This window comes from Strix uralensis, chromosome 3, assembly GCF_047716275.1.
Source record: "Strix uralensis isolate ZFMK-TIS-50842 chromosome 3, bStrUra1, whole genome shotgun sequence".
NCBI lineage: Eukaryota > Metazoa > Chordata > Aves > Strigiformes > Strigidae > Strix > Strix uralensis.
In genome coordinates this window covers 49954788-49982380 of record NC_133974.1, presented here as the reverse complement: position 1 = coordinate 49982380, position 27593 = coordinate 49954788, and the positions used below count along the sequence as shown (strand labels likewise).

General features: G+C 43.4%; 2 protein-coding genes across 13 annotated transcripts in view; both read left to right on the top strand.

Moving 5' to 3' along the window:
• The first annotated feature begins 750 nt into the window (after positions 1–750).
• POPDC3 (popeye domain cAMP effector 3) lies at positions 751–26134 on the top strand. 5 transcript variants are annotated; one of them, XM_074862196.1, is made up of 6 exons: positions 776–845; positions 1492–1532; positions 4583–4625; positions 10562–11305; positions 13172–13280; positions 14194–21179. In XM_074862196.1, the coding sequence occupies exons 4-6, from the start codon at positions 10815–10817 to the stop codon at positions 14512–14514; spliced, it is 921 nt and encodes a 306-aa protein (XP_074718297.1). In that variant the 5' UTR covers positions 776–845; positions 1492–1532; positions 4583–4625; positions 10562–10814; the 3' UTR covers positions 14515–21179. The 5 variants fall into 5 exon arrangements, with proteins under 5 accessions (XP_074718299.1, XP_074718295.1, XP_074718297.1 ...); XM_074862198.1 differs by lacking the exons at positions 1492–1532; positions 4583–4625 and adding an exon at positions 25841–26134 and having other exon boundaries at positions 751–845; positions 14194–14369; XM_074862197.1 differs by lacking the exon at positions 4583–4625.
• An 819-nt stretch (positions 26135–26953) lies between these two features.
• POPDC1 (popeye domain cAMP effector 1) overlaps positions 26954–27593 on the top strand; it is a 32674-nt gene continuing 32034 nt past the window's right edge. For 6 of the 8 annotated variants that reach the window (XR_012628099.1, XR_012628100.1, XR_012628101.1 and 3 more), the window contains exon 1: positions 26954–27118. The gene's annotated coding sequence lies outside the window, so the exon portion shown is untranslated. The remainder of the gene's footprint in view (positions 27119–27593) is intronic. The other 2 variants (XM_074862189.1, XM_074862188.1) reach the window with 2 other exon arrangements.

The window sequence follows — 27593 nt, the reverse complement described above, 5'->3', positions numbered from 1 at the left end:
GACACTGTACTAACGCTTCCAACTATATTCTTGGTGAGGCATATGCTTGTTCTGAAACGAAATAACTGAAAATTGCATATAAATAGATGCTCTAGTCATGTAACGAAGGCAACCCTGAAGGCATCTATCTCCCTTCTGAAGAAACGTGCCACTGGGGCAAGTAAGCGAAAGAGCAGAAAGCTGTTATTTGTATTTCTTCCGACCCAGGAGCTCCAGACAACCCGCGGCAGCAGAACCACCGGCGGCTCTCCTCCGCCCCTGCGCGCCTCCAGAGCGGCGGGGTTTGCGCGCAAGCCCCAGCCAAGCACCCGCGCTGCAGCCGCACCGGCTTTTCATGTGCCCAAGTTCAACGGGCCGCACCACCGCGGGCCCCGCTGTCCCCGAGGGGGCTCCGCAGCCAGCGGCGCCGCCTCCCCCTTCCCCCGCCCGCCCCTTCGACGCCTTCGGCGCTCACCGGCAGCGCGGGGCGGCGGGGGAGCCCCGCGGCGGGACCGGCTGCCGGGGGGGCTGGACGCGGCTGCCGCCGCCGCCGGAGAGTCGCGGCGGGACGGGACGGGACCAGGCGGCAGCTCCCGCCACCTCGGCTGCCCTGGGCTCGGCCGTCGCGGCTGGGGTGGGGTGGCCCCGCCGCCCCCCGGGGCTGGCGGAGGCGCCTGCGCGCTGCGGCCGCTCGGTGCCGGCCCCGGCGCTGGCGCCGCCCGCAGCCTCCCGCCGGCTTCTGCCTATTTTAGTCACAGCGGCGGCTCGGTGGCCGCGGCGGGACGCGGTGCCGGGAGCGGCGGGGAGCGGCAGCCCGAGCTCGTCCCGTCTAGGCGGCCGGAAAACTTTTCCGAGGGCGCGGTCAGGTAAGAGGCGCGGGCAGGGCGGGGACGGACCGGGCCGGGCCGAGCCGGGGCGGGCTGTAGCCGCGGCGCTGCCCCCGCCCGCCCCCCGCCGGCGCCGTCCAGTCAGGCAGCGCGCGGAGTGTCGCCCCACTCTGCCCGAGGCCGAGGGGCAGCCGGGGCCGCCTCACGCCCCGCTGTGCCCCGGGGACACCCGCTCCGGGCCCGGCCGTCGGGGGAGGGCTGCCGGCCCCGGGGCTCGGCGGTGTCCCGGGGCGCCGTGTGGCGGGGAGTGGGGCCGGGGGCTCCCTGCCCCGGGAGGGGTGCGCGCCTCCGCGGCACGGCCCCCGCTGCGGCCCGGCCGTGGGAACCGGAGCGCCCGAGTTCGGCCGCGGCGAGGAGTTGGAGCGCTTCCCCCGTCCCCTTCCGAACGGAGCGGGGCGCGCCGCCCGGCTCTTCCCCTCCCGAGGGGTCGCTCTGCCTCGGGGGAGACTCTTCGTTCCGTACCTCGGGTTTGGGGCTTACTTCTCAGGAAAGCGGGGTGTCTGGCTTCCCTGGGGTGCAGCTGCTGCCCGCTCACACAAGGGCTGGCTCGGGGGGTACCCGTACTCTCACAAAACCAACTTGGGACCCGGGGATTTCTTCCACTGACTAGGGCTTTGCTTCGTAGGCTGCCGATATTTGATTCTTCTCTCACCCCATCGACAAATGGTAAGAGCAGATGAGCCCTGAAATTAAGATCTGGTTTTGCATTTGCAGTTGTTTCTTTCCAAAGATAGAATGAACGGTACAAAACGCTACTTTTCCCCAAAGTATAATATTTTTTTCCAAACATATTTTTCCAAACTGTAATATTTTGCCACATTTTCTTCAGCTGTTCTGTAAAGCTTTGTGTGCATTTAGGTTGTCAATCACTTTATGGGCAAACATTTTACATAGCTGATCTCTTGTAAGATTGAATCACAGACCACCTGGTAGTGTTATAAAGATGTCATTGATGAAATCTGGCTTCCAGAACTAGGGCTTCTTGCCACTCTGTTGATCTATGGCAATGTGACTGTGTACATGCAAGTAAAAATGTCTTCACTGACCACAGAAACAAGAAATGGTTTCCACATCTGCGGCACTGTTGCTGTTCAGGCTTTCCACAGAGTTCTGTGTGGTGACAAATAGTAAAGTAGCTTAAAATGTTAAGTTTTCAAAAAATGCCTTGCCTGCAAAATAGCAAATATACCGCAAGTCCTGTAGCTAGTGAGGGGAGTAGATACTAAAACAGAACAAAATGTGGTACAGGTAATTGCAAAGTTTTTGGCAGGAAAACCTTTTACGATGAAAGTTGAGAACAGAAAGTTTATTAAGGATTCAAGAAAAGTTGTTAGCTGAAGCTACATTTAATCTTTTTATTAAGTGTGCAGGCTCTTCAGAGATAAGATTTTTCTTTTATAATTTTAGTGTGTTCCACTACCTTGCAAAAAAGAGCTCTGATCAGTGTCTCCAGGTGATGGCACAGTACCTGTAACTGGGCATGCCGCTGTTGCCCAGACAAAAGTCAGGTATTGGGTACAGTGAACAAAGCCTTGGTTTGTGATTATATTACATGATGAAACTAAGAGTATTCTGGCTCTCATAGATAGAAAACTAACGAAAGTGATGCTAACCAGCGCCTTCTGCCTGGCACTGTTTTGTATGTAAAGCTGTATGACACTCGTACCAGTAAAGCAGAGAGTAGAACTGTACTTCTAACCCCAAACCCTCCAGTAAAGATAAATTATTTCAGCAGCTCCATTAGAGCATCCTCGCTGCCTTTCACTGTGTTTCACTCTGGTTTAGAGCTCACATAAATACGTACATAAACGTGATGTTTCATGGCTCAGCGTGCTGTTTATCTGTTTGAACACATGGCTCCTGACACCTTCTCCCTAATCCAGCTGTGCATGCAGGGGTAGTGCGATGAGCCAAGCCTCTGTGTTTTTCTTTTTTGGGAAGTGAAGTTCACATCAGATAGTTGGTTTTGGGGAATACGTTCCTATCCAAAGGCACTACTACACCATAACAAACTCATTTAAGCTGAATTCTGCAGATTTCAGCTATAGTTTGTTAAGACAGTTTTAAAGCACTTGTGAAATAGGCACTGTAGTTGCTTTCTCTATTATTAACTTAAAAGTTGAACTGTAGAAAAGCTTGAACGTGTGCTGACTTTGCAGTTTTTATTATAAAACACAATAAAACAGACCCCCTGAATTATTATTTTGCCAATGCTGTTCAATATACAAGAGCCTTGCTCAAATTTACCCAAGTCCTAGCAATCCATAGTAAGATTAAAAAATGTCTGACTGTCATTACATATTCATGTTTCCTAGGAGCAGAAGACCTTTAAAGAAGGAGGGAGGGGATTATTCTTCTTAGTTTGGGAGGAATACCACATGTACTTACGGTTCATTGGTTCTGATTCAAATTGGAAGAAAATCTGTAATTTTTTTTTATATCAGATACTGTCTAGATTATAAAATAGATGGCATCTTCAGTATTGGCTTTGCAACCACAGAGGATTGCATTGTATATTTTACAGTGATAAATGAGGAACCGTTCAAGTACTGTAAGCTGTGTATAGTAAGCTGGTCTTTAAATATTTAAAGACTAAATAATAGCAGCTTCACTGTATGCAGTGCTTCTAATGAACCTTATCTGTATTGCTGTGGGTTTTCTTTTTGTCTTGATGCCTCCCCTCGCCCAGCTTTTTTCCGCTTCTTAAAAAGGTTAGTAGGAATTTGAGCAAATTGTAAGTAGAATCAGGGCTTCCCAGCTGCAGCTGAACAAGCTCAGTGAATTGAAAGTCCCATGAAAAGGCGCCCATTAAAGCGCTCTGCTTTGGAGAAAGCAGTTCTGCATCCGCTGCAGCAGGCAGAGAGGAGTTGGGCCCAGCCTGGCGAGGAGGACAACCAGTCACCAGCCTCATGCCGTTGGTGGGTTGTTCACATGGACCATTGATTTCAACGTAGAGATGGCATTGGGGTGTCTCCAGGGTTAGACAGCAGCTGACTGTGAAAGGGGTTCTTGGTTGAACAATCTCGAACATGGGAGCCTAAATTCTGCCTGACCCAGAGCAGGGTTTTGGCCCCAAAAAGTCCCGCTTGGGTGGCGGTTATTTATCAGAGCTGCCCTGAAGGCAGTGAAGCACCACTGATGGCTGGACGTGCCCTAGCAGCTTGTTTTGTAGCTCTGAGCATTCCCAGAAGGATCGCTCTCTGAGAAGGTATCACTTCGCATGGATGCTCTGGGGGCGGGGGTCCAATTTGGGAATTGCAGCCTGCACAGCCCAGGAGGGTACTGGAAGTACTGGGAAGGGTGCCGTTTGACCACTTTTCCAAAGGCCTGAGATGCTTTATGTTCCAAGTGACAGCCTGCACTGGGAGCACTGATCCAAGGGGTGAGACATAGTGATGAGACATCACTGAGACACAGGATGCCTTCCTCTGTCCAAGGGAGTGCAAATCCGTCTTCCCTCCTCCCATGAGGGTGCTCCATATGACTCATTTTGACTCATGTGGGTGGGTCACTTGCTGCCCTTCTTGTGAAGCTGTCATGTTGTGCAGAAAGGAGACTGAGGGAGGAAGAACCGCACTGCAGTCACTCTTTGTTCTGCAATGGAGACACTCACTTGGGGAGTGGGATCCTGGGGCTTGGCTGCCAGGGTGGCATACATGTTTCATGTTAAAGTATTCATTGATTAAAATATCCCTTTCTTTGAAAAACATTGGCAGGAAGGGATGCTGGCTCCACATGGATGAAGGCTTCTTCTAGAAGGTCTGTATGAGGAATAGTTTCAGAGATATACCTGTCTTCAGTTTTCTGTTGTCTAAAGTAGCTACTTGTGAGATAGGCTTCTAGATTTCATTGGGAAGACCAGCTATGTAACTTCCTAGGTACATACATCTTTTTTATATTAAGTAACTTAAGACAAAAGTCCAGAAGACATTGTTGCAATCATCTAATCTGACTTCCTGTAGAATAAAAAATAGAATTATAGTAAATCAATTAATTTTTTAGTAATAGCATACCCAGATTTATTTTAGGTACCAGACAGCATCCTGACTTCCTTAATTCCCAGCAAAGGAAATCTTTAAAGCCATCCCATTAATTAATTACCTTTGCTATGTATGCTTGTGTGTCTTTGTAATCTGAATATATCTAGTTTTATAGTGACTGATTATCTTGATCCCTTTGTCTTTTGGATTGGGTAGTCCTTTTCTTCATCCTACTTCCATCTTCCTGAACAGATGTTATGGACTGTGATGAAGCTACTGTAGCCTTCGCTATATTGTGCAGGCTACATTTTCTCAGGAAAACCCTGTGTTTTCAGTATTATAGTTACTGCTTTCTCTAGGATATAGTCTCAAAAAGTTTAAGGTAAGCTAGCATGTGTTGTTACTGTCCTTATTGCTGCATGCATGTTTTGAGCCTGGAGTGGGTTCAAGGACAGTTTATCACTGAAAATAGCTTGTTTATCTGCCCGTACTTGCCTATAGGCACATAGCCATACCTCTCTGTAGGTGCATAGCTCCTCCGTGCACTGTTACACACTGCATTGCAATTAAGAGTTTGGTTGTCTCAGTCCCTTTGGGTATCTAACCCCAAGTGAACAACTGCAGGAGGAAAGTAACTTGGGGAAAGCGTGCTACATAAACAGCCACTGAGAGCAATATGGGCTGGTAGGGAGCCAGAGAGAGGATTTCAGAGAAGTAGAGGCAATGGAAGGAAGGGGTATCTTAATCAATGTACGCATTTACATTGCATGTTAGAGGAAGTACTTGATAAAATTAAGGAGCAGCTTCTTTTTATACATCTAAATGATGGCTGGACCAGATGTAGCTTGCCAGCCTAGATGGGGTGCTCAGAACTTGTCACTCTGGAAGCAGGGGGCATTGAGGCCGGGAGGTCCCCCCGTGGCAGGAGGGACTGCTTGGTTCCTGGTGGAGTTGCCGGAGCAGTTTCGCTGACTGGCAAGCCAGGCTGTGGCCACTAGCTCATGTATAAACATCTACACTGTAGATGGCTAAAACCAGTGAGACAAAAACCTGCTAAATCCAGCGTAATGTCATTTTGTGCATGAAAGCATATATGCTGTAAAGGAAAATCTTCCCTTTTGCATCCAAACCTGTAGCAAACAATTCATCCAGGCTGGCTACACACTCAGTATGTATGGCTCTACAGCCTGTCACCATGTACAGTGTGAAAGTGCTGAGGGCTTTCTGACTGAATACTTGGGATAAGACAACTGAAGAATGGAGTATTCGAACTCTGAATAGCTTTGCTTTTGACTTAATTAAAAAGACCAGAGAGAGAACTGCTGGTAGCCTCAGGGCTTTTAGGGATTATTTTTTGCAGAAATTATTGTCATCCAGACATAGTAACTAACACTCAGAGCTTCTCAGAGCTGAATTTGAGTCATCAGTGACAAAAATGGGGCAAAATACCCAGTTCTCAAGCAAATTAAAAATGTATGTAATTGGTAATTCTTTGTGGGAATACTGCAGTGTATGGGGAAAATTCATTCTGTTTTGACTGTGTTAGTATACTGCTTATATGAAGTTTTCAGTTGCTGGCCAGTATTTATTTTGGAGACTATAGGTGAAATACTCCATTTACTGCTTTGAAGCTCCAGCAAACTCGTTGATTTTAACACTTTTTGATGATAGCTTAGTCCTTTCAGCAATGCTGCTGTTTGTTTTAATGAAGTCCATGCCACTGTATATTGCTCACATCTCTAGTCTGGGCTGATTTTTCCCAGCACTTGATCTGCTGCTGCTGGAGAGGGTGAGATGTGTGGTGGGGCAAAACACTCAGAAGCTTCTCAGTAATTCAGCCTGTGTTGGCAGGTCATGGCTTCTTCCTGAGCTGGGAGGAAACCCCTTCCATGCACCTCTGTCTCCAGCAGCCTACAGATGTCAATGTTGTGTTATTCTGAATACGGTAGTCAAATAGCAGAGACTGTGTGCCTGTGCGTGGTGCTGCTCCTTGTCCGTTGGCAGGGGACAGAGTAGAAAGTATTCAACATTTACTTGGGGAAGATACAGTTCTTCATGCTTATAATCCAAGATACCTGCTTTAAATGCAGTTTCCTGCTGAAGCTTGCCTGATCATCACCATCAGATGAACCTGTAGCGATAACTGTTCACCACAGCCAGGACAACTGAAGCAGGGTGTCAAACAAGGCCATGTCAGTTGGCACGTTCCCAGTCCTGGTAGCTAAGAATGCTGAAGCATCTCAGTGAAAAGATGGTGTCCCCCTTCAGGTGCTTACAAACTTGGTAATGCCATGCTAGTGTGGGCGCTTTGTAGATGGGACCTCAGTGGAGGATGATTCACATCTGGTACCACAGCTGTTTGGGTTTTTTTTTGCTTTGGGGGATTTTTCTCTCCTTGACCCCTGCTTGCAGTAGATGAAGGGCTTAATTAAAGTGACTGTTCTGAAGCCCTCAAGAGTTTAAATTTTGGACTTGTAGGAACTATAAAGAAAAATGTAATAAAAGGCCTTATCTAGCACTAAATACCAATCAAAATTAGAAATTTTACTGTACTTAGGCCCATACATACTATTGTCTCTGCCCTATTTAATACTTCATTCAAAAAACTACCAGGAATTTTTAGCTCCCAAATCTTAGAATAATTCCTCGATTAAAAAGAGGTGAATCCTCTCTTTCTGCCTGCAGTTCACTAGCAGCAAGCATGTCTGCTCTTCACCATAGCCCTGAGAAACCAGCTGCATTTAGTAGTAGGCTTCGTCAGTATTTCCAGAGAGTTTGTTTTTGCCTGCACATCTTTCATAGCTCAGGAGAGTGTCATGTTGGTGAGGCTGTATTCTGTGCCAGCACTGGCTTCCCTCCTTTGCCTTTCCTCTTGCCCGGATGGAGGGAGGTCCTCTCCAACCTGGGTGATGCTGTAGCACAGGAAAAGTTCTCATTGTGCAGAACTACTGAAATAAGTGGGAATTTTGCATACAGTGGTTTTGGAAGACAGGTGCCATTCCAAAAAAAAACCCAGGTACAAATGCAGGACAGTTTTTTCCAGGGCTTTGGTTTTGTCTATGATGACCTTCTATCTCTGTCCTAGTGGTGTGTTCTTCTTTCCAAATTATTTACCTAGACTTATAGAATACCAGGTTGGAAGGGCCCTCAAGGATCATCTGGTCCAACCTTTCTTGGCAAAAGCGCAGTCTAGACAAGGTGGCCCAGCACCCTGTCCAGCTGAATCTTAGAAGTGTCCAATGCTGGGGAATCCACCACTTCCCTGGGGAGACTATTCCAGTGGTTGATTGTTCTCATTGTGAAAAATTTTCCTCTTGTGTCCAGTTGGAATCTCCCTAGGAGTAGCTTGTACCCATTACCTCATGTCTTTTCCACGTGACTCCTTGTAAAAAGGGAGTCTCCATCTTCTTTGTAGCCACCCTTTAATTACTGGGACATGGTGATAAGGTCTCCCCTAAGCTTTCTCTTCTCAAGGCTGAACAGACCCAATTCTCTCAGCCTTTCCTCATATGGCAGGCTTCCCAGTCCTTTGATCATCATTTTGACCCATCTTGTCATGAATAGATGTTTTACAGCAATGCTATGAGCTGCAGTGTGGGCAGACTGAATGCTGTAAGTGAATTGGAAATTGAACATAAATTTTGTGAAATTATTGCAACATCATGTCAAATTATTGCAATGTGTGACCTTACATGAGAAAAATATATCAGTAATGAAAAGTAGATTACAGTACAGATCCATGGTGGTTTTGTTCGTGGCATGCATATAGCTTCCCATGTAACTTAGCAGTCATGGTTCCATTCAAAACACTGAATTTTTTTGTAGAAATTAGGGTCTTCAGGGGAATTGCTCAGAGCAAAATGTTGGCAATAAAGTAGAAGTATTAACAATAATCCAGAATCACTGTTATCAATGATTCTATTTAAAAAAACAATCAAACAAAAACTTCCACTGAGTTTCAGTAGAATTCAGAACACAAGGTCTGGAAACTGCTTGTTCCAGTTTTATATTCTTTTGGTTCAGAAATCTTACCCCTTGATCACAGAAGTAGCGCCTAAAATTCCTCATTCTCTTACCATGCCTAGGTAACTTCATAGCTGATGCAGTTCTCAGCTCCCATTCTCCAAGGGCTGAATCCTGCATCAGCGAGGAATCCTGTACCAGAGAAGAGTATTTGAGTAAAAGCAGAAAAGCTTATAGTTACAAACTACCTCATTCTTGTAATGCTGGTTCTTCCACTGCAGTAGGATATTGAGCATTTTAATTTGGAAAGGTTCCATGCTCTTAGCTGTGATATTTTTATGGGTCAGTGACTTCCCTATTGCCACTCCCAGAGAGGGAAAGGTCTCCTCCTAACCTTTTCTTCTGAACTCTGACACTTGGTTGTTTAGGATTTTATGTCTTCATTTAGCATTAGTGTTTTTGAATCATGGAATTAATGTTGGGGCTTGAATAAACTTAAAGCTGTAGCAGCTAGAAAATGTGATATGACTTTGCTTTATTAATTTCTTAGACCTGTCACTGTGGAAAAAAAAAAAACACCACTGAAAGCCCTGCTGAATGACGTTGGATGCTTCACTGCACCAGCAGTATTTTTTAAGTATTGACTTCTGTGGCTCTTGAAGAAAAAAAAAAAAAACTACCTTTGATATTCTAGAGAATCTAATAATTTAGATAGCAAGATATTTCTTAGCTTCCCTGCTGTTTTACTAGGAAAAGAACCAGACAGTTAAAGACTTTGATGGGTTTCAATCCTGATTACACTACTGATAGACTCTGGCTTTGCAATTTCTACCATGTCTAATCTGTCACTGAAGCATGTTTTTTTGCTTTAAGAGACAGACATAGAAAGCTGGTTTTGATTTTTTTAATTTGTTTTTTCATGCTTTTCGGTTGTGTATTTTACTTTTTATTTAACTCTAAGGAATACATTATCATATGGAAACAAATAGCATGTTTAACATTTTACAGTGTTGAACAATAAAATTATGTGGTCCATGGCATGAAATTATACAAGGTAGAACTTTGAATATTATAAAATTACTTTGTAAATGCCCTGTGAGAAGTATTTTGCAAGACTACTTACTTCACGTTCTAATAACTTAATCCGTATAAAGCTGCCTTTTAAGCTTTGTGTTCTTCCTTATACATGACAGCTTTTTGCCTGTCATCCTTGGAGTAGAAAAGACCATCCCCTGTGATACTTGGGTTTCCCTTGTTGTGGTGTTTGGGGATGTAGTTTGCTGTCTCCAGGGGCAGAGCACAGTCTTGCTCAACTCATTAATGAGAGTGGTTTGACCAAAATCCAGAGTGAGGTGGAGGAGGTGAACAAGGAACAAGAGTTCACTGTCACTTCTTGTCCAATAGCTGGGTAGGGCATTAAATGAGACTTGCAGGCAGCAGGTTCAGGACCAACAAATGCAACTACCTTCTCAGCAGTTAGGGTGTGGAAAGGCTTGTGACAGGATGTTGTGGATGCGATGAACGGGTTTACATGGATTCAGTGGTGATTTGACAGTTGCTACAGGGTTCATTAGATACAGAAACATGATTTTCAATTGCATTAATATTAAGGTTTGATCCTGGAATCACAGGGCTAGAAGGGGAATTGGAAGATTATAATGCAGTCTGTGGTTTTAGACAATAAAAGCTCTGATAGAGTTTAATTGATGAAAATAATTTTATAAGTAATTTGTCTTTTCTTCACTTGTCCAGATCAGATGAAGTTACAGATGACACGGCCAGAGTCAAAACAGTGCATGAACTGATGAGAAACAGCATTGTCTTCTGAGAACATTAGCTTCCTAGTTGCTGGAAATCCTAAGTATGACTTTACTACAAAAGAGACCCTGACCTTATGTGATCATTGAGCAGAGTTTGCAAGAATGGAAAAGCAAAGGACCCTGCTAGCTGCATCTCATAAATAAAAATTTCAAAGATTCAGCTGAATTGAAAAATTATTCCAGCCATGGGAGAAAATGCAAGTTTTTGGGAAAGTTTGGTATATGCACATCCTACGTGTACCACCTGGAAGCAGGAGGCAGAGGGATCTATCTACCACCTAGCTAGTATTCTCTTTGTTGTGGGCTTCATGGGTGGAAGTGGATTCTTTGGGCTTCTCTATGTCTTCAGCTTGCTTGGATTGGGCTTTCTCTGCTCTTCTGTTTGGGCTTGGCTGGATGTCTGTGCTGCTGATATATTCTCCTGGAATTTTATACTGTTTGCTATATGCTTCGTCCAGTTCATTTACGTTACCTACCAAGTTCGGAGTGTTTCCTTTGACAGAGAATTTCAGGAACTCTACAGCGCTCTCTTCCAGCCTCTGGGAATTTCCTTGACTGTCTACAGAAAGATCGTCTTGTGCTGCGATGCAGAAGTGGTTACCCTGGAGAAGGAACACTGTTACGCCATGCAGGGCAAAACACCTATTGATAAACTGTCCTTGCTTGTGTCAGGCAGGTTTGTATCAGTTTGTTCAGATATACTGCAAATATCTTTATTTTTTCCTCCTTCTTGAAAATGAAAACAAAACAAAAGCCTGATTTCTGTATTGTTTGTTCATTTTCCAGTACATTAGATTAAATATTAATGCAAGTAATATAAATATTAATAGGCTAAATACACTTGCTAGGACAGCACTAGCATAAAAACACTAAGCACAAAATCTGTAATAGCATAAAGAAAAGGATTTTAAGTCATTCTTTTCCAGACCACTGTATCATAGCACTTAACAGGTTAGTCAGAAAAAGGGAACAAATGTGTCCTTCAGTCTTCAGGCTATGTTTTGCTATCTGTCTACTGCTTAGCTGATGAACACACCATCTTTCTTATTTTTCTTTGCTGGTATCATCTAAGACAGGACTAAACGTAGTTATAAAACTGAATATACTGAGATAAACTCTGTTTAATAGAGATCTTGTCTTTGATACAGATTGTATTTGGTTGCTTTCTGGGGGGTGGGAGAAGAGAGGGAGTAAGGGAGAGCAGAAGGCCTAAAAGGACCATTCCATTACAAGGAGATGTAGTCGAGCCCTATCAAGATTTGCAGAACTGAGTCTACAGTTATTTTATACTGTGGCCCTTAGACCCTGAGGCAATAAATCCACCTCCTTGTATTCCCTGGTTACTGGAGACCCTTCTGGCAACCTTGCTGGTGCTTTCCTGAAGGAAAATAGTAGCTTTTGTACTGTACACAAAGTGGTATGCAGTACTAGACCACCACAAGAGTAGATGGGATACCCAGAGAGGATGGCCATGGTCTGTCTTCAATGGGACACTTTGTAGGTGCATTTTTGACAGCCTGCTGCATGGACAGATGGAATTTGTAGGCAGCTTGAAACTCAGATGGTTTGGAACTACTTGCAATAAACAATATGGATTTTAGGTAGTTGTCCTTAGTGATGCCCTGGTTCAGAGAGCATTCCTGGGAGCTGTCTAGAAAGTACCACCTGGAGGTTGCTTTTGGTCATGGTCATACTGAAGGAGAGGTGTCCATCCTTCTACCTGCCCAGCCAGTTAGTAATCATGCAGGGAGCTTCTGCTACCCTCCTTCATGCAGTATCAGTCTGCTGCTTCTGATTTTTGTAAGAAGCATTAGTCTCAGCGTAGAGCAGATGTAAAAAGGGGACTCCTATAGTTTGCTTTTTTTTTCCTCTTAGCTCCCAAGTTTCAAGCATACCTTTCTTGCTTGTGTGCCTTCAAACTTAAATATGACTTAAAAAGTAGAAAGAAAATTTTTCTTTAGCATCTGCAGAAGGCCACAGTATTCACACAGAGATTCCATACCTCTGTGCTGTTCTCCTGGCTCCAGAGACAGTCCTGTGGCCATGTAATTGCTGTTAAACATTGAGAGAGCCCTACCTAACCTATGCCCTGGGGAACTCCTGTTTCCCACTCTCTGCTTTTGCCGTTTTGTTCCCTCTAAAATGTATATTTGCCAAACCTAGAAGTATATCCCGTGGCTTTCAAGTGAAGGAGGCAAATGGTGTTACATGCATTAGTCTTTCACCTCTGCAGTGCATGCTGGCCTTTTCATGACAAAGCTTGCACGTCGCTGCACAGACTTGCCCCAGAGAGAATAATATGACTTTACTAAGGCCTGGAAAGATTTCCATTTCAATTGCACAATTGCCTTGTATTGTCTTTCAACCATCCTGATCAAGTTGGGTTCAAAAATGTAATTAGGGTACTGTTGGCCAGTGATTGTTTTTTCATGCTCTCAAAGCTGTATTTAAACTCCTCACATAGTAGAAATAACACATTATTGTTGCAGTCATTGCTGCTGTACAGGTAATACTAACAAATTAACACATCTTATCTTGGTAGGATCAGAGTGACAGTTGATGGGGAGTTTCTACATTATATTTTTCCTCTTCAATTTCTGGATTCTCCTGAATGGGATTCACTGAGGCCCACAGAAGAGGGAATTTTCCAGGTAAAAGTGGAGGCTTTTTTTTTTTTAATACTACAGAAAACTGTTCAAGTACTAATTGGTTTAGAAATAAGTTAATTTAGTTGTGGGTTTTGTTTGTGAAACAAAAACTTGGGGAGGGAAGTCTCCTTTACCCGCTGGACTGGTTATGCTGTTTATATCTTCTTTCTGTTTGCATCTTGTTGTTACAACAAACAAGGTTTTTCTTAAAGCTAATCTGGGAGGTAGACTTTGTCTGCATTCTTCGGCTGTGCTAAAATCCAGCCCTGAGAAACCAGGTTTGCAGGAGATGGGTGGAAGTTGGTGCTGAAGAGGCTTCCCTACAGGGGGTGAGCCAGAGAGCACAGGCTGGGGAAAGCCCTGCCTGCAGTAGGGCTTGGCGTGGGGGACAGCATGGGACATGGCGTCTGTGGGGGCTGCCCCCTGTCATCTGTGAGCCCTGCCACTGCTGTCACTTGACTGACACGCTATCCCCTGCCTGTGTGGGATCCGATGTCTCGTGTCACAACAGCAAATGACATTTGTCACGAGCTTTCTTTAGACCTGCCTTTCAAGCTGTGGCTGCCAAGAGCGAAGCAGGGAGTGCAGGGCCAAGGCTGGGGTGTGCCATCAGTGTGTGTCCCAGCTGGGGCTGCTGCTCAGTGTGGGCATAGGCATGCTGTCACTGAGGCCGACAGGACACAATCATTTGGTCTGTTCCCAGTCACCGTTCGCGCTTGTCTTTTGCATACAGTAGACCTTGCAGAGTGCTCTGGCTGGATTAAATGGCTTTAACTGCAGTAGGTGCAAAGATGCAAAGTGTACATTACAGACAGCCTGTGTGCTTGCTGAGAGAGTGGAGTGCTTTCTGAGCAAGGGCAGCAGCAGCAATATCACGGCCTTATCACCTAGCTAATTTTAATTTTCTCTTCTATAGGTAACACTTACAGCAGAGACAGATTGTCGGTATGTGGCCTGGAGGAGAAAGAAGCTGTATCTGCTGTTCGCTAAACACCGTTTCATCTCCCGCCTCTTCTCAATTTTAATTGGGAGTGACATTGCTGAAAAACTGTATGCCTTGAATGACAGAGTGCACGTGGGGAAAGGCTTTAGGTATGACATTCGGTTACCAAACTTCTACCATGTTTCACTGCCAGAGACCCCTCCGGTGCAGCCCTCCCACCACCTACAGAGAGGGTCCCCCCGGCGCAAGCCCATGGGGGTTACAAACTGCAGCTCCTTCAGCACACAGTCCTAGGAAGGAAAACTCTGCTGCAGCCATTCCCCAAAGCGATGAAGGGAAAATGCATAGTGGTGAAGCAGAGGAGCAGAAAGATGGAGCAGAATGAGACCCAGTCAAGCCAAATTTGACTGACAAGTGCCATTTACTTTCATTGGAGTAGCTTGAATTCTTCCTCTCTCTAGAGCCAGCGGGTTGGCTTCTGCATTTTGACTGTTTGTGCAATATGTTTAGCTTCTGTTGATTCTTTTGTTGATCTTCATCTCCTTACTTTTGGAGGAAAACGAATCGTAACAGGTTGAAGTTTTATTGTAATTGTGGTAGTCTCTGTATTGTATTTTTTTTAAAAAAACAGACCCATGGTATTTGTAATTATACTTTCTCAAAATTATTTGCCATAATTAAGTATAGTCAGTATAGTCAATGAAAACAAGTAAGTTGTCTTCAAAATATAGCAACTTGCTTGTAACATTCATATTTATGCCACATGAACATTGTTTCTATTAACATGAAGAATATTGCAGAAAAAGACTAAGAGACCAATTGTATTGGTTTTGTTTTTTTAAAAAAATGAAAGATTTTGAAATGCACAGCAAGATTCTTGAAAAAACAAACAAAAGAAAGCAACAAATTCTGTCCCATGAGCAATTGGTTTCTTTCTGACTGTCCTAAAGAGGTATTATGTGAAAACAAACATAAATGTAATTGCTGGCATTAGAAAAGTAAAGCCATTGTAACTGCTGCAAATATAGCTTAGGGAAATGATCACGTAGTGTTTCCGATAGAATGTGATGGTCTAAGACCTAGGCTTCCACAGTGTCAGTGCCATTCGTGACATGTACGGTAAATACTGTTAGTCAGTCAACTGCCAAACCATTGGAGTTTGTTTTACAATATTCTTTTTAGACAGGTTTGTCAGGAAGAAACTAAGAAATAACTGCAGCAATAAATACAATTTTTAACCAAAACATTCTTGTTTAGCTTCCAGAGTCACTTTTTGGTGCCTATGTCTTGATTGAAAAGGTATTCTCTCTCTAATTCTGTGGTGTTTTAATGGCAGAAGGGAATACCAGCTCATCCTTCAGCAGGAGAAAACTAGTTTCGACCCTTGGGGTCACTCTGCCTTTGGGGAGAAGTGTCTGAATGTCTTTGCTAACTCACCTTCCTGCTGCTATGCCTGATGCCTGCCAGTAATCAAAAGTAAGAAGCATTACTATTTTATGAGACTGCATTGCTGCTTGATATATCTGGAGGTGTATCACATTTTTAATATTTTAAAATTGCTGGACTGTTTGGCAGGACAACCATTGTGTGTGTATGTGCAGGTATACATATGAGTTTAGATCTTCGGAGTTGTTGCTGAAGGATTTAAAATAATGATACAACCTCATGCTTAAAGATAATCATGCAGTATGTATAAGAATGCCATTAGAAGTGATATGAAACACCACCTATTTGAAGGACCTTCAGTGTAGAGCAGGTAATGTTCTACAGGTTTTGCTTTTAGCTTTATGTCCCTTTCTCAGAGAGGAAAATTTGCCAAACATAAATACCGTAGCATGCAGCGTGATAATCCCCAAATCCTTCTAATGACCCTTCCATGCGATGTATTCTGTATGTGTTACTTAATGCGTGAAGTCCCTGAGTCACAAAGCTACTTTGTCTTGGTCAGAAGAGAATTGAAAAACTGCAAACAGAGAGTTCATTGACAGCTGTTAAAGACTGGCACAGAAAATAACTAAGGCACAGAAAATAACTAAGGCACAGAAAATAACTAAGGCACAAAGTGCCAGAGGCTGGCAATGTGTAGTAAAGATGTGCAGTTGTGTGTACCCTTTTCCTATACTTTTCGTGGTTAAGGGACAGGATAGCAGGATACCTGACCCCTTGATATGATTCAGCATAGGTGTTCTCATGTAACTTCAGCACTGTGATTAGTATCATGTCTTATTTGTCAGTGGTGCCTGAAGTGGGTAAGAGTGTGTTCTCTCTCATGGATGTGGTCACTTAGGCTGTGCCTCACGATCCCCATGCTGCTTCACCCAGTTGAGCTGCTCTGAAAACCTTACGCTGTTTTTTAACAGGTGATTTAAAAATAGACCCCATCTCTCATTCTGATAAAATAATAAGAATTTATAATTTTACTCATGCTATAACATGTGTTGGACCAATATGAAGTTTATGCTTAATGTTTTATATGTTAACATCTACAAACATAAGAAGATTATAGTCTAGAAACATAAAAGATGTGTTATTCTAGACTTAAGTGTAATATAAATCATCAGTTAATGGTCTTCTAGGTTTTCTTGAATATATGGGCTTGTCTCTCTGCTAGGACACATCTGAGTCAGTATCTGAAATCTTTACTAGGACAAGTCTGAGTCAATATCTGAACTCTTAGCTAATCTTGTTTAGCTTTTGCTACTGTGCTTTTTGGGCTTTAAGTCACTTTCAAAAAATTGTTTCCAGTTTTCCAGCATCTGTTTGAGTCATGACTAGCAGAACAGTTCAGATGTAGAATTCAGAGCATATATATCTACAATAATATAAGTACACACAAAAGGACTGGAAGCAAGACAGCAAGCCCTCTCCACCTCTGTTTTTTTAAATCTTGACAGCACTTCTAAAAGGTACTGTAAAATACACTTGGGTATGTGACTCATAAACCAATGTTTTGAGAGAGCTGTATAATCCACCTAAGTAAAGATGTACTCAGACTGATGTCAGTGAAATAATACAAGCTTTTGTGATATCATGTACACCCAGTCATTAGAGAGTTGGGGTTGTTCAGCCTGGAGAAGAGAAGGCTCTGGGGAAACCTTATAGCAGCCTTCCAGTACTTCAAGGGGGCCCACAGGAAAGATGGGGAGGGAATCTTTATCAGGGACTGTAGGGATAGGATGACAGGTAATGGTTTTAAACTGAAAGAGGGTTGATTTAGATTAGGTATAAGGAAGAAATTCTTTCCTGTGAGGGTGGTGAGACACTGGAACACGTTGCCCAGAGAAGTGGTGGATGCCCCCTCCCTGGAAGCGTTCAAGGCCAGGTTGGACAGGGCTTCAAACAACCTGGTCTAGTGGAAGGTGTCCCTGCCCCTGGCAGGGGGGTTGGAACTAGGTGATCTTTAAGGTTGCTTCCAACCCAAAACATTCTATGAGTCTATGATTATTTATAGGTTAGTAAACATTTGGAGCTAGATGAAGCTCTGACTTGAGCATCATCCAATTTATGCCTATGTTATTACTTAGGAATAACTGTCAGTGAGGTGGTCAGACTCTTTCATAACAGGTTTAAGTGCAGGGATACTTGAGTCCATGGTGCTTTGTGAATTGAGGAGACTACCAATTAACCCTCTTTTTGATCTGCAGTGATTCCCCTTTACTCACATTTTACATTTTTATCAGTTCCATAATTTTCGATGGGGTTATGTCTACATTTGTGTACTGTTATGAGAGTGGCAGAATCTGGTGTACGTGATGATTTGCTCATACATCAGCATCAGTTGATCTTCCAGAGTTTTTATAATTGTGCGCAACATGCTGGAATCATCCTTACAGCCTGCAGAAGGGTTCAAATTTACTGCACAAGCTAAAAAAATACATGGCCTAGCATAGTCCAACGAGGGGAAAAAAAAAACCAACCAAAAAAAAGACCACTCAACTTCTTACAGGTTTTATTCAGGAGAGGTTTATTTTAAATTGGGCTTATGGCAAATTCATTTATTGGATGTAGAGATGTATTGTGAGAGCTTCAAAGCAAGTCTTGCCTATTGAGGGGAATGGGACTGATCCTGCAATTCTTTCATTAGGTAGTATTTTCTTACCTTTACTTATACTACTACTAGTTAACAGATTCTAAGTGATGTTTTTAATCCATCATGCAACTCCACTCAAAACTACAGAATAACCAGAGAGAATGTATCCCAATGTACAATGTATTATAACTAATAATGCTATGCAAGGCAAATTGTAAGTGCTTAATGAAAAAGATTATTTTATGCAGTTGACTGTGATAACAGAGGCTGGACTTGGTGACTGAGAAGGGCCATCCCAGTCCAAAATTTTCAAGAATTAATTGGTCTGCAACAAACCAGCAAATGTGACAGTGATCAAAAGAAACTGAGTAATGGAAAGAATGATGCCAAACTATACATATAGATATATGACCTCTGCTAGGATAGAGCTGGGAAAGCTGAATACGTGCTTGGATGAAATTGTGTAGTTTTGCCACACCACACACAAAAAAGGCATATGCTTGCCATAATTAAATAATATGTTGATGCTACTTTTCCAGCAAAAAAGTGCTCTACAGTTTTTAATTTTTGTAAATGATAAATATAAGATGTATTTGGGCTCAATATACATGAAAAATTAAAATATAATGTTGTACTGCTTATATAAACAGGTTTTGCAAGCCATATGTTAAAAATGAAACAAATCCATAGCTATTGAGATAGAAGAAAACTATTTAAAATTAATACCTATTTGTTGAATTCAGGCATTAATAAATTAAATATTTTTCTTTCTATTCCTGTAATAATTGAAGGCATATTCTTCTGCTCTCAAAGTGTTACTGTATAACAGATATTTTTTACAGTACAACAAAATAAATACCTTAAACTGATTTGTTAATCCGTCTTGAAAATACTTACATTGATTACATTAATATGCAGAAAAATATAATAGGTTCGGGGCTCCCAAGGGAAAACACCCTTTTCTTCTGTTTGTCTAATTCACATTAACTTTCCTTTCTAGTAGATTTTTGTGTTTCTGCTTACTTTAATTCTACCTCTGTGTGAATCAAAAGAGTTAATTGAACTTAACATGTAAATCAAGCCACCTCATCCTGATGAATCAAACTGTGTAGGTGGAGCTTCATCAGCAGGAGCATGTAGGAGAAAGGCAGCTCAACCACATCATCTGTGAGCCCCAGGATTTGGGGTCATGTCCCAAACTAAGGCTGGCAAGGCCCTTCTAGAGGGCAGCTTTGCAGGTGGTTCTGCCGGCAGAGGGTTTGGACCCAAATCATCACTCTGCAAGCCACAAATGTTGTTAAATGTTGTCATGGACCAGGAAAAAATGGGATGTTCCCAAAAGCTTGTGAGAGCAGAAGGATTTTTTAGAAGTTACTCTCCTGCTGTGGATTCCCAGGCAATTTTATTCAGTTGTCAGTTCCACCATAGCTCCTACTTTAAGGGATCTATGGTGTGTTGTGGGGACAGGACTATTTCCCTACCTTAGTGGGGTTTTGAAGATAAATGATGATAAAATATAGGTGATTAAGAACCCCAGACATTGAAGTCATATAAATAAACAACTGCAATACAATAATGGTAGTAAATAACTGTTTTAGCAGTGAGTCCCATAGTTTTCATTATATCCACTTGTAACTCTCTATCCAAACTTGTCTAAAGCCTGGGGGATGTAAAAATTTTCTGGGAATAAGGTACGCTAGACTGAGAAAGACACTGAAGCCAAAAATCTGTTTCAAGGATAAATGCTCTATGTCATTGTATAGAGGTGGGCAGCACCATCACCTTCTATAGCAACTGCATGTCATAGACGAGCATTAAAGCATCTCAGATCTGTGAAAGGAGGTGAGCGGGTCCCTGTCCCCAGGCAGGGATTCTGGCTGGATGATCCTGAGTAGCTGTCAGCCTGCCGGAGCTGGGGCTCAGTGCCGGTGAGCCACACATTTCTGTTTAGTGTTTCCCATGTGTAGGTTTTAGGGACTCCTAAGAAGCATACAGGACAATCTAGATACCCAGTGCTGGGTTTGGACTTCCAGGGGCCAACTGTAGGATATGGCTACAAGGGTGGGATACCGGCAGGTAAGCTATGGGATAGGTTTAAAACACAGGTGTGACCCTGTATCTTCCCGTATGCATTCTCTTCCACTGGGATAAACAACAAGTAACTTACTCCATAACAAAAGCGAGGCAAGCCAGTTCAGATCTGCCAGATACACAAGGCTGAGCATCAGCAGTTCCTGTAAAACAGCTGTTGTGCTGGAAATCCTTACTGTGCTTTGTTCATCTAACTCATTCATGTTAAAATCTTTAAAACTTTACTGAATCCAGTTGTAGCAGCTATTCTATTTTTCTAAGAGATTTAGCTTAAATAAAATATTTTAAATACTTATTTAGAATACAAAGGAAAACTGTTCTGTGTTGATTTAAAGAAAGGTCGGGTCCTTTCAGATGATATTTTAAAGCAGAGCTCCCTAATGAGGTGAATGGGAGTACTTCTTTAAAAACAGTCATACAGCCAGCACCATGCTCTGTTTTTGACTGGGTCTCCATTTTCTGTTCAGTCACAGCTTTTCAAAAACATAGTGTCCTTTCAGTATATGTGCTCATTATTTAAGGAATTAATAAGTAAGTATTAGTAAGAAAAAATACAATAAATACTGATATTCTGAAATCAGATATGGAACATAAAACATTTTTATGTTGGTTTTGATTTTACAAATTATTAATACTTTTTTCTTTACCATAGTCATTGCCATTTTAGTTCTGAAACTGCTTTATACAGTGGTATATGTACTTAAGCTAATACTATGTGCAAAAGCAATAATCATATATATATGTATGTTTATTGCAGTCTGTATCCCTGTTATAGTAGGGTTTTGTTTGCTGCTTTTTTCTTTACAGAACAAAGAAGCGTAATAAACATTACTCAGAAGACTGGTCTTATTTATTCATTGAAATTAGAGAATTGGGTTTTTTTAATTATCTGTTTGCCTTTACTCTCAAAGATCATGGTAGGAAGAACCAGTTATGGTATACTATAATGTGGCACACATTTTCATAGTCATTTATGACATGCATAGCTGAAGTCCAGCATCTGGATGTACAAAGCAGCATAGATGGGGTGCACAGTAAATGCAGACCAGACGCTCCTTCGATGCTGGCTCTTCTGAAATGGTAGAGGACACAGCTAATCCAAAAATTGAGTGCTTATTTTCTCCCTGAGGTTTATGCTCAAAACAAGGAGTATTTCAAAGTCTTATTTGGGACTGCTAAGCTGATCAAGTGCATAAAATGCTCCTGAGTGATATTTGGGCTACTTCAACCTGTTTCTGTGCATTTGGACCAAACTTGTGCATTCCTGGTTTGCTTTTTGCTCTTGGACTTTTGTTCCTATCATTTATCTTGGCTTACTTTGTTCCCCAGTATGTTACTTCATGGATTATCCATTTTCTCCCCACTCTTGCTCTCTTCGTTCTGTGTCTTTTTGCAAAGAAAAAATTAACTTTAAAAAAGCTACCTCATGCACATTCTCAGTTCTTCTGAGCTAATTTTACCTTGTTTACCTTTATTTACCTTTTCTTTCCCCTCAGTGTGGAGTATTTTCACTCTCAAATCCTATGTGCTTTCTCTGTTGCTTGTTTAAATAATCCCATACACTCATCTTCTGTCTCCCCTCACTTTGTCTTTGTCCTCCTTCCTCAAGTTTTTAAGTTAGATTTTTTGATTTTTTTGATGAGTTCTGTCTGTCCTTCTGGATATGTTAAACACTTGTTATTTAGTTTCTTTTTTATCTTGAAATAAAATTCTAAATCCTTATAAATAATTTATAAAATTCCTAGAAAATGGTAGCTTTTAATGATGTTAATATGTGAAGTCCTGGAGATTCAAGCTCAGCCTTTGCTTCTCAAAAACAACCACTGGTGAATATTAAAATGCACGGCTAAAAAGGACTAATATTGCAACAAAACATTAACTACCATTGTACCAACACCCAAAAGCATGTGTACTTTTATACCCTGACAATATCTGCAATTCCTTTGGTTTATACAGACAGTCACACAGGCTCAAATAAATTCACAAAGATCTCTGCAGAGAGAACATTGTGAGCTGTGGTTGAGATGGATTTACTTCAGGATTAGCACAGACATCTTTGCATGACCATTTTGAACTTTCTTCGTGCATGGAAGTTGTCCAAAAAGGGAACAGGAAAATCACAGCCAGTTCAACTAGCGCTGCCAAATCTGCTGTAGTGGGGACCCCTAAGAAATGGGCTGTCACCCAATGAGGGGACAGATGCAATGCAAAAGCACGGCTTTATTACTTGTCTTCCAATTATATGTGAAGTAAGAACTGCCTCATGTTAACCAAGAGCAACACGTCAATAGCGGCTCGAGTCCCGGACAAGTGATGTGGTCAAAACCCATCTCTGGTATTCCTCTATTTCCAGAAAGAAGCAGAGCCGCTGGGGAGATGCTCCCCGTTATTCCCCACCGCCGTTAGCAAGCAGACCCGTCAGGGCAGTAACAGGTGCACCATGACCCTGACCTTAGGAAATCCAAATGGTTTTATAGATGTTCTCATTTTTTGGGGGGGAACCATGTGATTTAAGTAGAGCTAGAGCAAGCAGAGCAGGCCCTTCCAGCAAGTCTCAGAAAAATCACTTGCAAGCAGCTCGTAGGCTTGCATATATTCATAGAAATTGTTCACTGAGCAATTTCAAATAATGAACATACAAATTAAAATGTCAGCAGGAGACTGCTCACGCATAATTTGGGAACAGGGATAATTGCTAAGTGTGGTTGGATAAATTGTTTACTGTGCACAGTTTAGATAACTTTAATACCAAACAACTTTACTGTGGTTTTATACCTCAGGACCATGTAACCTTTTGATAAACATCTACGACAAGCAGTGCATCTGTTAAAACTTGGATACTTTGACAGATCATTTTAGAAGAAAGTTGGCTTCTGGCTCTAAGTTTGCAACAATCAATTACTATACTATCAGTGAGACACTTGGAAGCCCTGCAATATGATGGGTTTTATTTCAGATTCAAAGAAAAAGATAGCCCTTCTTGTATGAACAGGGGACACCCTCCCTGCAGATGTGGCATGGGAAAAATTTCCTGACTATACATCAGAAAGTGGTTGTCAGAGGGTCTGAGCTAAAAATGCACCAGAATGCACATACTCCTCTTAAATAAACCTCCACAATATTAAAGAGCTGAGAGAGTAATTATCATTCATAATCTCTTCCATACAAACTTCCTTCTAATAAAACATAATTCTTGAGGATGTTTTCAGGCAAAACCCAAATAAATAATTTTTCTGTGGAAAATATGTGCAATTTTTCAGTTATGCAGCACATAATTTCAGCATCTGGGATGAAATTTGTCTCACTGAAATGTGGCACTTCTTAACCAGTGCCACACCTATGCCAGTGTATTTCACAGAATCACAGAATCATCCAGGTTGGAAAAGACCTTGAAGATCATCCAGTTCAACCATTAACCTCACACTGACCGTTCTCAACTCCATCATATCCCTCAGCGCTGGGTCAACCCTATGTCACTTCATTCCCATGTCTTCTCTCATGGTTTGAGGTGACACACTTGACCACGTATTTAACTCTGTGTGGGCCACTACAGGCATAGCAGAGGCTTCACAAGGTTTTCATCCCACTCCAGACAGTTCTCACACACAGGATTAATTACTTTGTAAAAGAGCCCCTTTGCAACGTCTATAGAGGGAGTTAAAAAAATTAGTTTAGAGTAGGCATCTTTTAGCCTGTAGATGGTGAGTACACTCCTGAAACTATAAATGGAAACATTTCATAGATCTTGCCATTGTCTGAAAATAGCCCTGTCAGCCTGGCACATCTGGGATCCCAAATACAAAGCGTTTGTTCTCTTTAGTGAAAACTTTGCCTAAAAAAGGCTGCAGAATCAGGCTCACATTTGGAAGAGGCAGAGTGCCTGCAATTTTACAAAAAGTTACTTTGTCATCTGCTTAATAAAGTCTTTCGATGCCTGGCTAGGCTGAACTGAGAAGCAGGACACGGAGGCTCTGGTCTCTGCTATGCTTCTGAACCGCTGCCTGACCTCCGCTGGGCAACACCTCCCCGCACCATCAGCGTGCCTTATTTCCCCTGCAATAGAGGAGACCAGCCAGGCACCCAGAGGTTAGGGTATACTGTTAAAGATCACAAGGCATCTCGATGTAGATAAGAAACGAGGCTGAGCAATTTGCAACATGTGTGTGACATTTTCCACTGCGGACCATTACTGTGGAGAATAACTAATAATTGGAGAAAGTATTTAAGCTATCAAGACTTTAATAGCAAGAGAGAGAAACATGACAGAGAAAGCCTGCATCAATGAACAGCTGTAATACCATTAGACCCGTCTCTGCTAACAAAATGCATCAATTCAACACAAATCTCTAAAAATTGATCTGGCTATTTGAAGCCAACTCCTCATCAATGTAGATGCAAACAGTTTTTATTTCATGCCTCTGCCAGACTAATTTATATTAGTGGACTTCAATGAACTTGTGTTTTATTGACATAGATAGGAGGTTAACCCAACTCTTAAAGTCTTTACAGTGGTTTAACACTAGGGCATTAAACTGATTTAATTAAATTCTTCTACATTACATTCGCCTACAGTACGTGAGACCTTGGTTTGAGAGAATAAACTCTACTTAATACATTCAACTTAAGAGAATGTTTAAGTTATCTATGTAACTATAGATAATGTTCTCTATGTTAGCTAATATTATCTATGTAACTAAAGGCCATTAAAATTATGGCCATTAATATCTGCATAGGACCGCCTGCTATTATCTCTATAAAATTGATGCTAGTCATTCTATTAGAGAAAGGAAGGTTTTTCTTCTACGTGCAGGTGCAACCCACAGCAGAATACTAGAGTCCATCAGAGCCATGTCCACACTCTTCACCTGCTTATGGTGCTCCTGGAGGGCCAGGAGATAGGGGCAGCTCTCAGATCCTCCCTCATTTCTCTCTCTCTGCTGACAGCTGTACTAGATACCACCACCTACGTTACCCACGTAGCCTTGGTTCTTATGTCTCTGCGGCACAGGGGAAATGACATTTAATCACAAATATACTGAAATATAAAGATCCCAAGAGACTAGCTGCAATCAGGACAAAGTTCTACACCTTCACATGACTGCAAATGTCATTAGTTCATTGCCAAGCTTTCTTAACTAGGATTTTCTGCATTGAGCTAAGCAGATACTGTTTACCACCAAGGCCCCACACAAAAACAGAGAAGACCTGGAGGGTAATGAGAGAAATGAAAAGACTTTATAAAAGACACATCTAATACAACAAACTGTGCTTCTCCAATGCATAACATTCAGTAACGTGCTAGAAAATGCTTACATGTCAGTCTAGATTTCGATAGGAGCTCTCTGACAGGCTGCTTTGTGCTGCTTTTGGAAGCTGCTTGGCTTTGCTCCAGCAAACATAGCTGAATATTATCAATCTCAAATACATGCTAGATGCTATCTCTCATGACCATTCCTGTGACCATGCTATTCTGACTCACTCTTCCTACTCTTTTTCCAGCTCATAACTCTGCATATCTCGGGAAACAGCGAATACATCCATAAGAATCACTGTCCAGTCAGAGGAAACACTGTCCCAAATCAAGTCCTTCATAATAAATTCATAATATATTTTGGAAAATCAGGTCTTATACCAGGCAGCAGGATTCACAAAAACCCTGTTCATGTGGCACACATCACTGGAAAGATCCAGACCTTTTCTCCAAGTTGTAAAGCCAAGATCAACCATAACAAAGCTGGAGCCTTCTGGAACACGTTGATGTGCACATGTATAAACAGTTTACTTCAAAAATTATTCAGGATTCTGTATTCTTTCCAAAAATATTTAAGTATAATGCTGACCATATGCTCTGGGTTGCTGGAAAAAAGCAAAGCTAGGTCATCAGACTGTATTGAAAGAGATTTTCTGCCTTTGCAGTCTGCATTTGCCACTGACAGTCAGGTTTTGGGATGGGCTGGGATGCCCGTGGACTGTATCTGGAATGCCTTTCATCGCTGGATGCCACACATAAACATCCTGGAGATGAAGACAGGCTTAGTGCCTACTTTGCCTGTCTTGCAAGACTGGCAGAGCAGGGGATGGCAAAACAGGACATCGACAGAGCAACCGGCACGCAGGGACACAAGTGGCCTGCTTGGGAAACACGTCATTTCTGGGAGCTGTGAAACTGCCACACGAGCAAACTCAGTGTCATTTCTTAAGCATTATGTTTGTGACAGAGCAACCACAGCAGGTGCCAAGTTGAGAGGAGCAGTTTTATAAAGGCTGTTGTGGCTCCTTGAATCACCATATAGGGGAAATACTGCCCGCCACTGGCTTAGGGGGGGAACTCAGCTCTTCTAATTTTAACCACCCAAAAGCGAGGCACGTTGCCTCAGCTCTGGGTTCGCTGCCCGATGAACGGCGGCACCTCCGTGGAGTGATTCCCCCCACGTGTTTCCGATGCCTACGCTGGGCACTGCCCCGTACTCGCAGGCGTCGAACTGGGAGGGAACGGAGGCGATGCTCACGGGCCAACAGCGCGGGGGGGGCACCCTCCCGCCCCGCAGCGCCCCCTGGCGGCCGCGCCTCGCCCCGCCGCCCCCCGCCGCCCCCCGGGGCTGGCGGAGGCGCCTGCGCGCTGCGGCCGCTCGGTGCCGGCCCCGGCGCCGCCCGCCGCTTCCCGCCGGCTTCTGCCTATTTTAGTCACAGCGGCGGCTCGGTGGCCGCGGCGTCGGGGGCGGTAGCCTGAGCCCGTCCCCGTCCCGTCCGGGAAACTTTTCCGAGGGCGCGGGGCAGGTAAGGGGCGCTCCTGCTGCCGTGCGCCGGCGGCACCGCAGCGGGGATGGCCCTGCGGCGGGGAGGCCGGCGGGCAGGGCGGGTGTGAGCGGCCGGAGGGGCGGTTTACCTGGGCGGCGGCGGGTGCCCCGGCTGGCAGCGGGCGGCGGCGTCGTTCGGTCCCTCTGCCCCCGCGGCCGGGGGGGGGGCAGGCGGGGCGGGCGCCGCGCTCCGTGCCGGGCCGGGGGGGGCGCGCCCCTGCCCTCGTGTCCGCGTTGCCCTTTCGGGGACTCGCAGCGTGTCGCTGCGGCGGGGTCGTGCCCGCCCGGTCACTTCCCCGACGGGCGTCCTGGGAGCGGGGGCTCCGCAGGTGCCCTCCCCGCGGAACGGCTCTGGCGGGAGAGGGACGGGTCGCTCGGTAGTTTTAAGTTTCTCATTATTAGAATTATTATTGATTATTTTGGATAAGCGGTGGGTTTGGTGTTTGCACGTTCCG

Bases quoted from the DNA above. Each gene is read 5' to 3' on its own strand.
- POPDC3 (XM_074862194.1), top strand. From the start codon at position 10,815: ATGGGAGAAAATGCAAGTTTTTGGGAAAGTTTGGTATATGCACATCCT. The intron at 11,306-13,171 runs GTTTGTATCAGT...TTATCTTGGTAG, and splicing joins TCCTTGCTTGTGTCAGGCAG to GATCAGAGTGACAGTTGATG. The intron at 13,281-14,193 runs GTAAAAGTGGAG...TCTCTTCTATAG, and splicing joins CAGAAGAGGGAATTTTCCAG to GTAACACTTACAGCAGAGAC.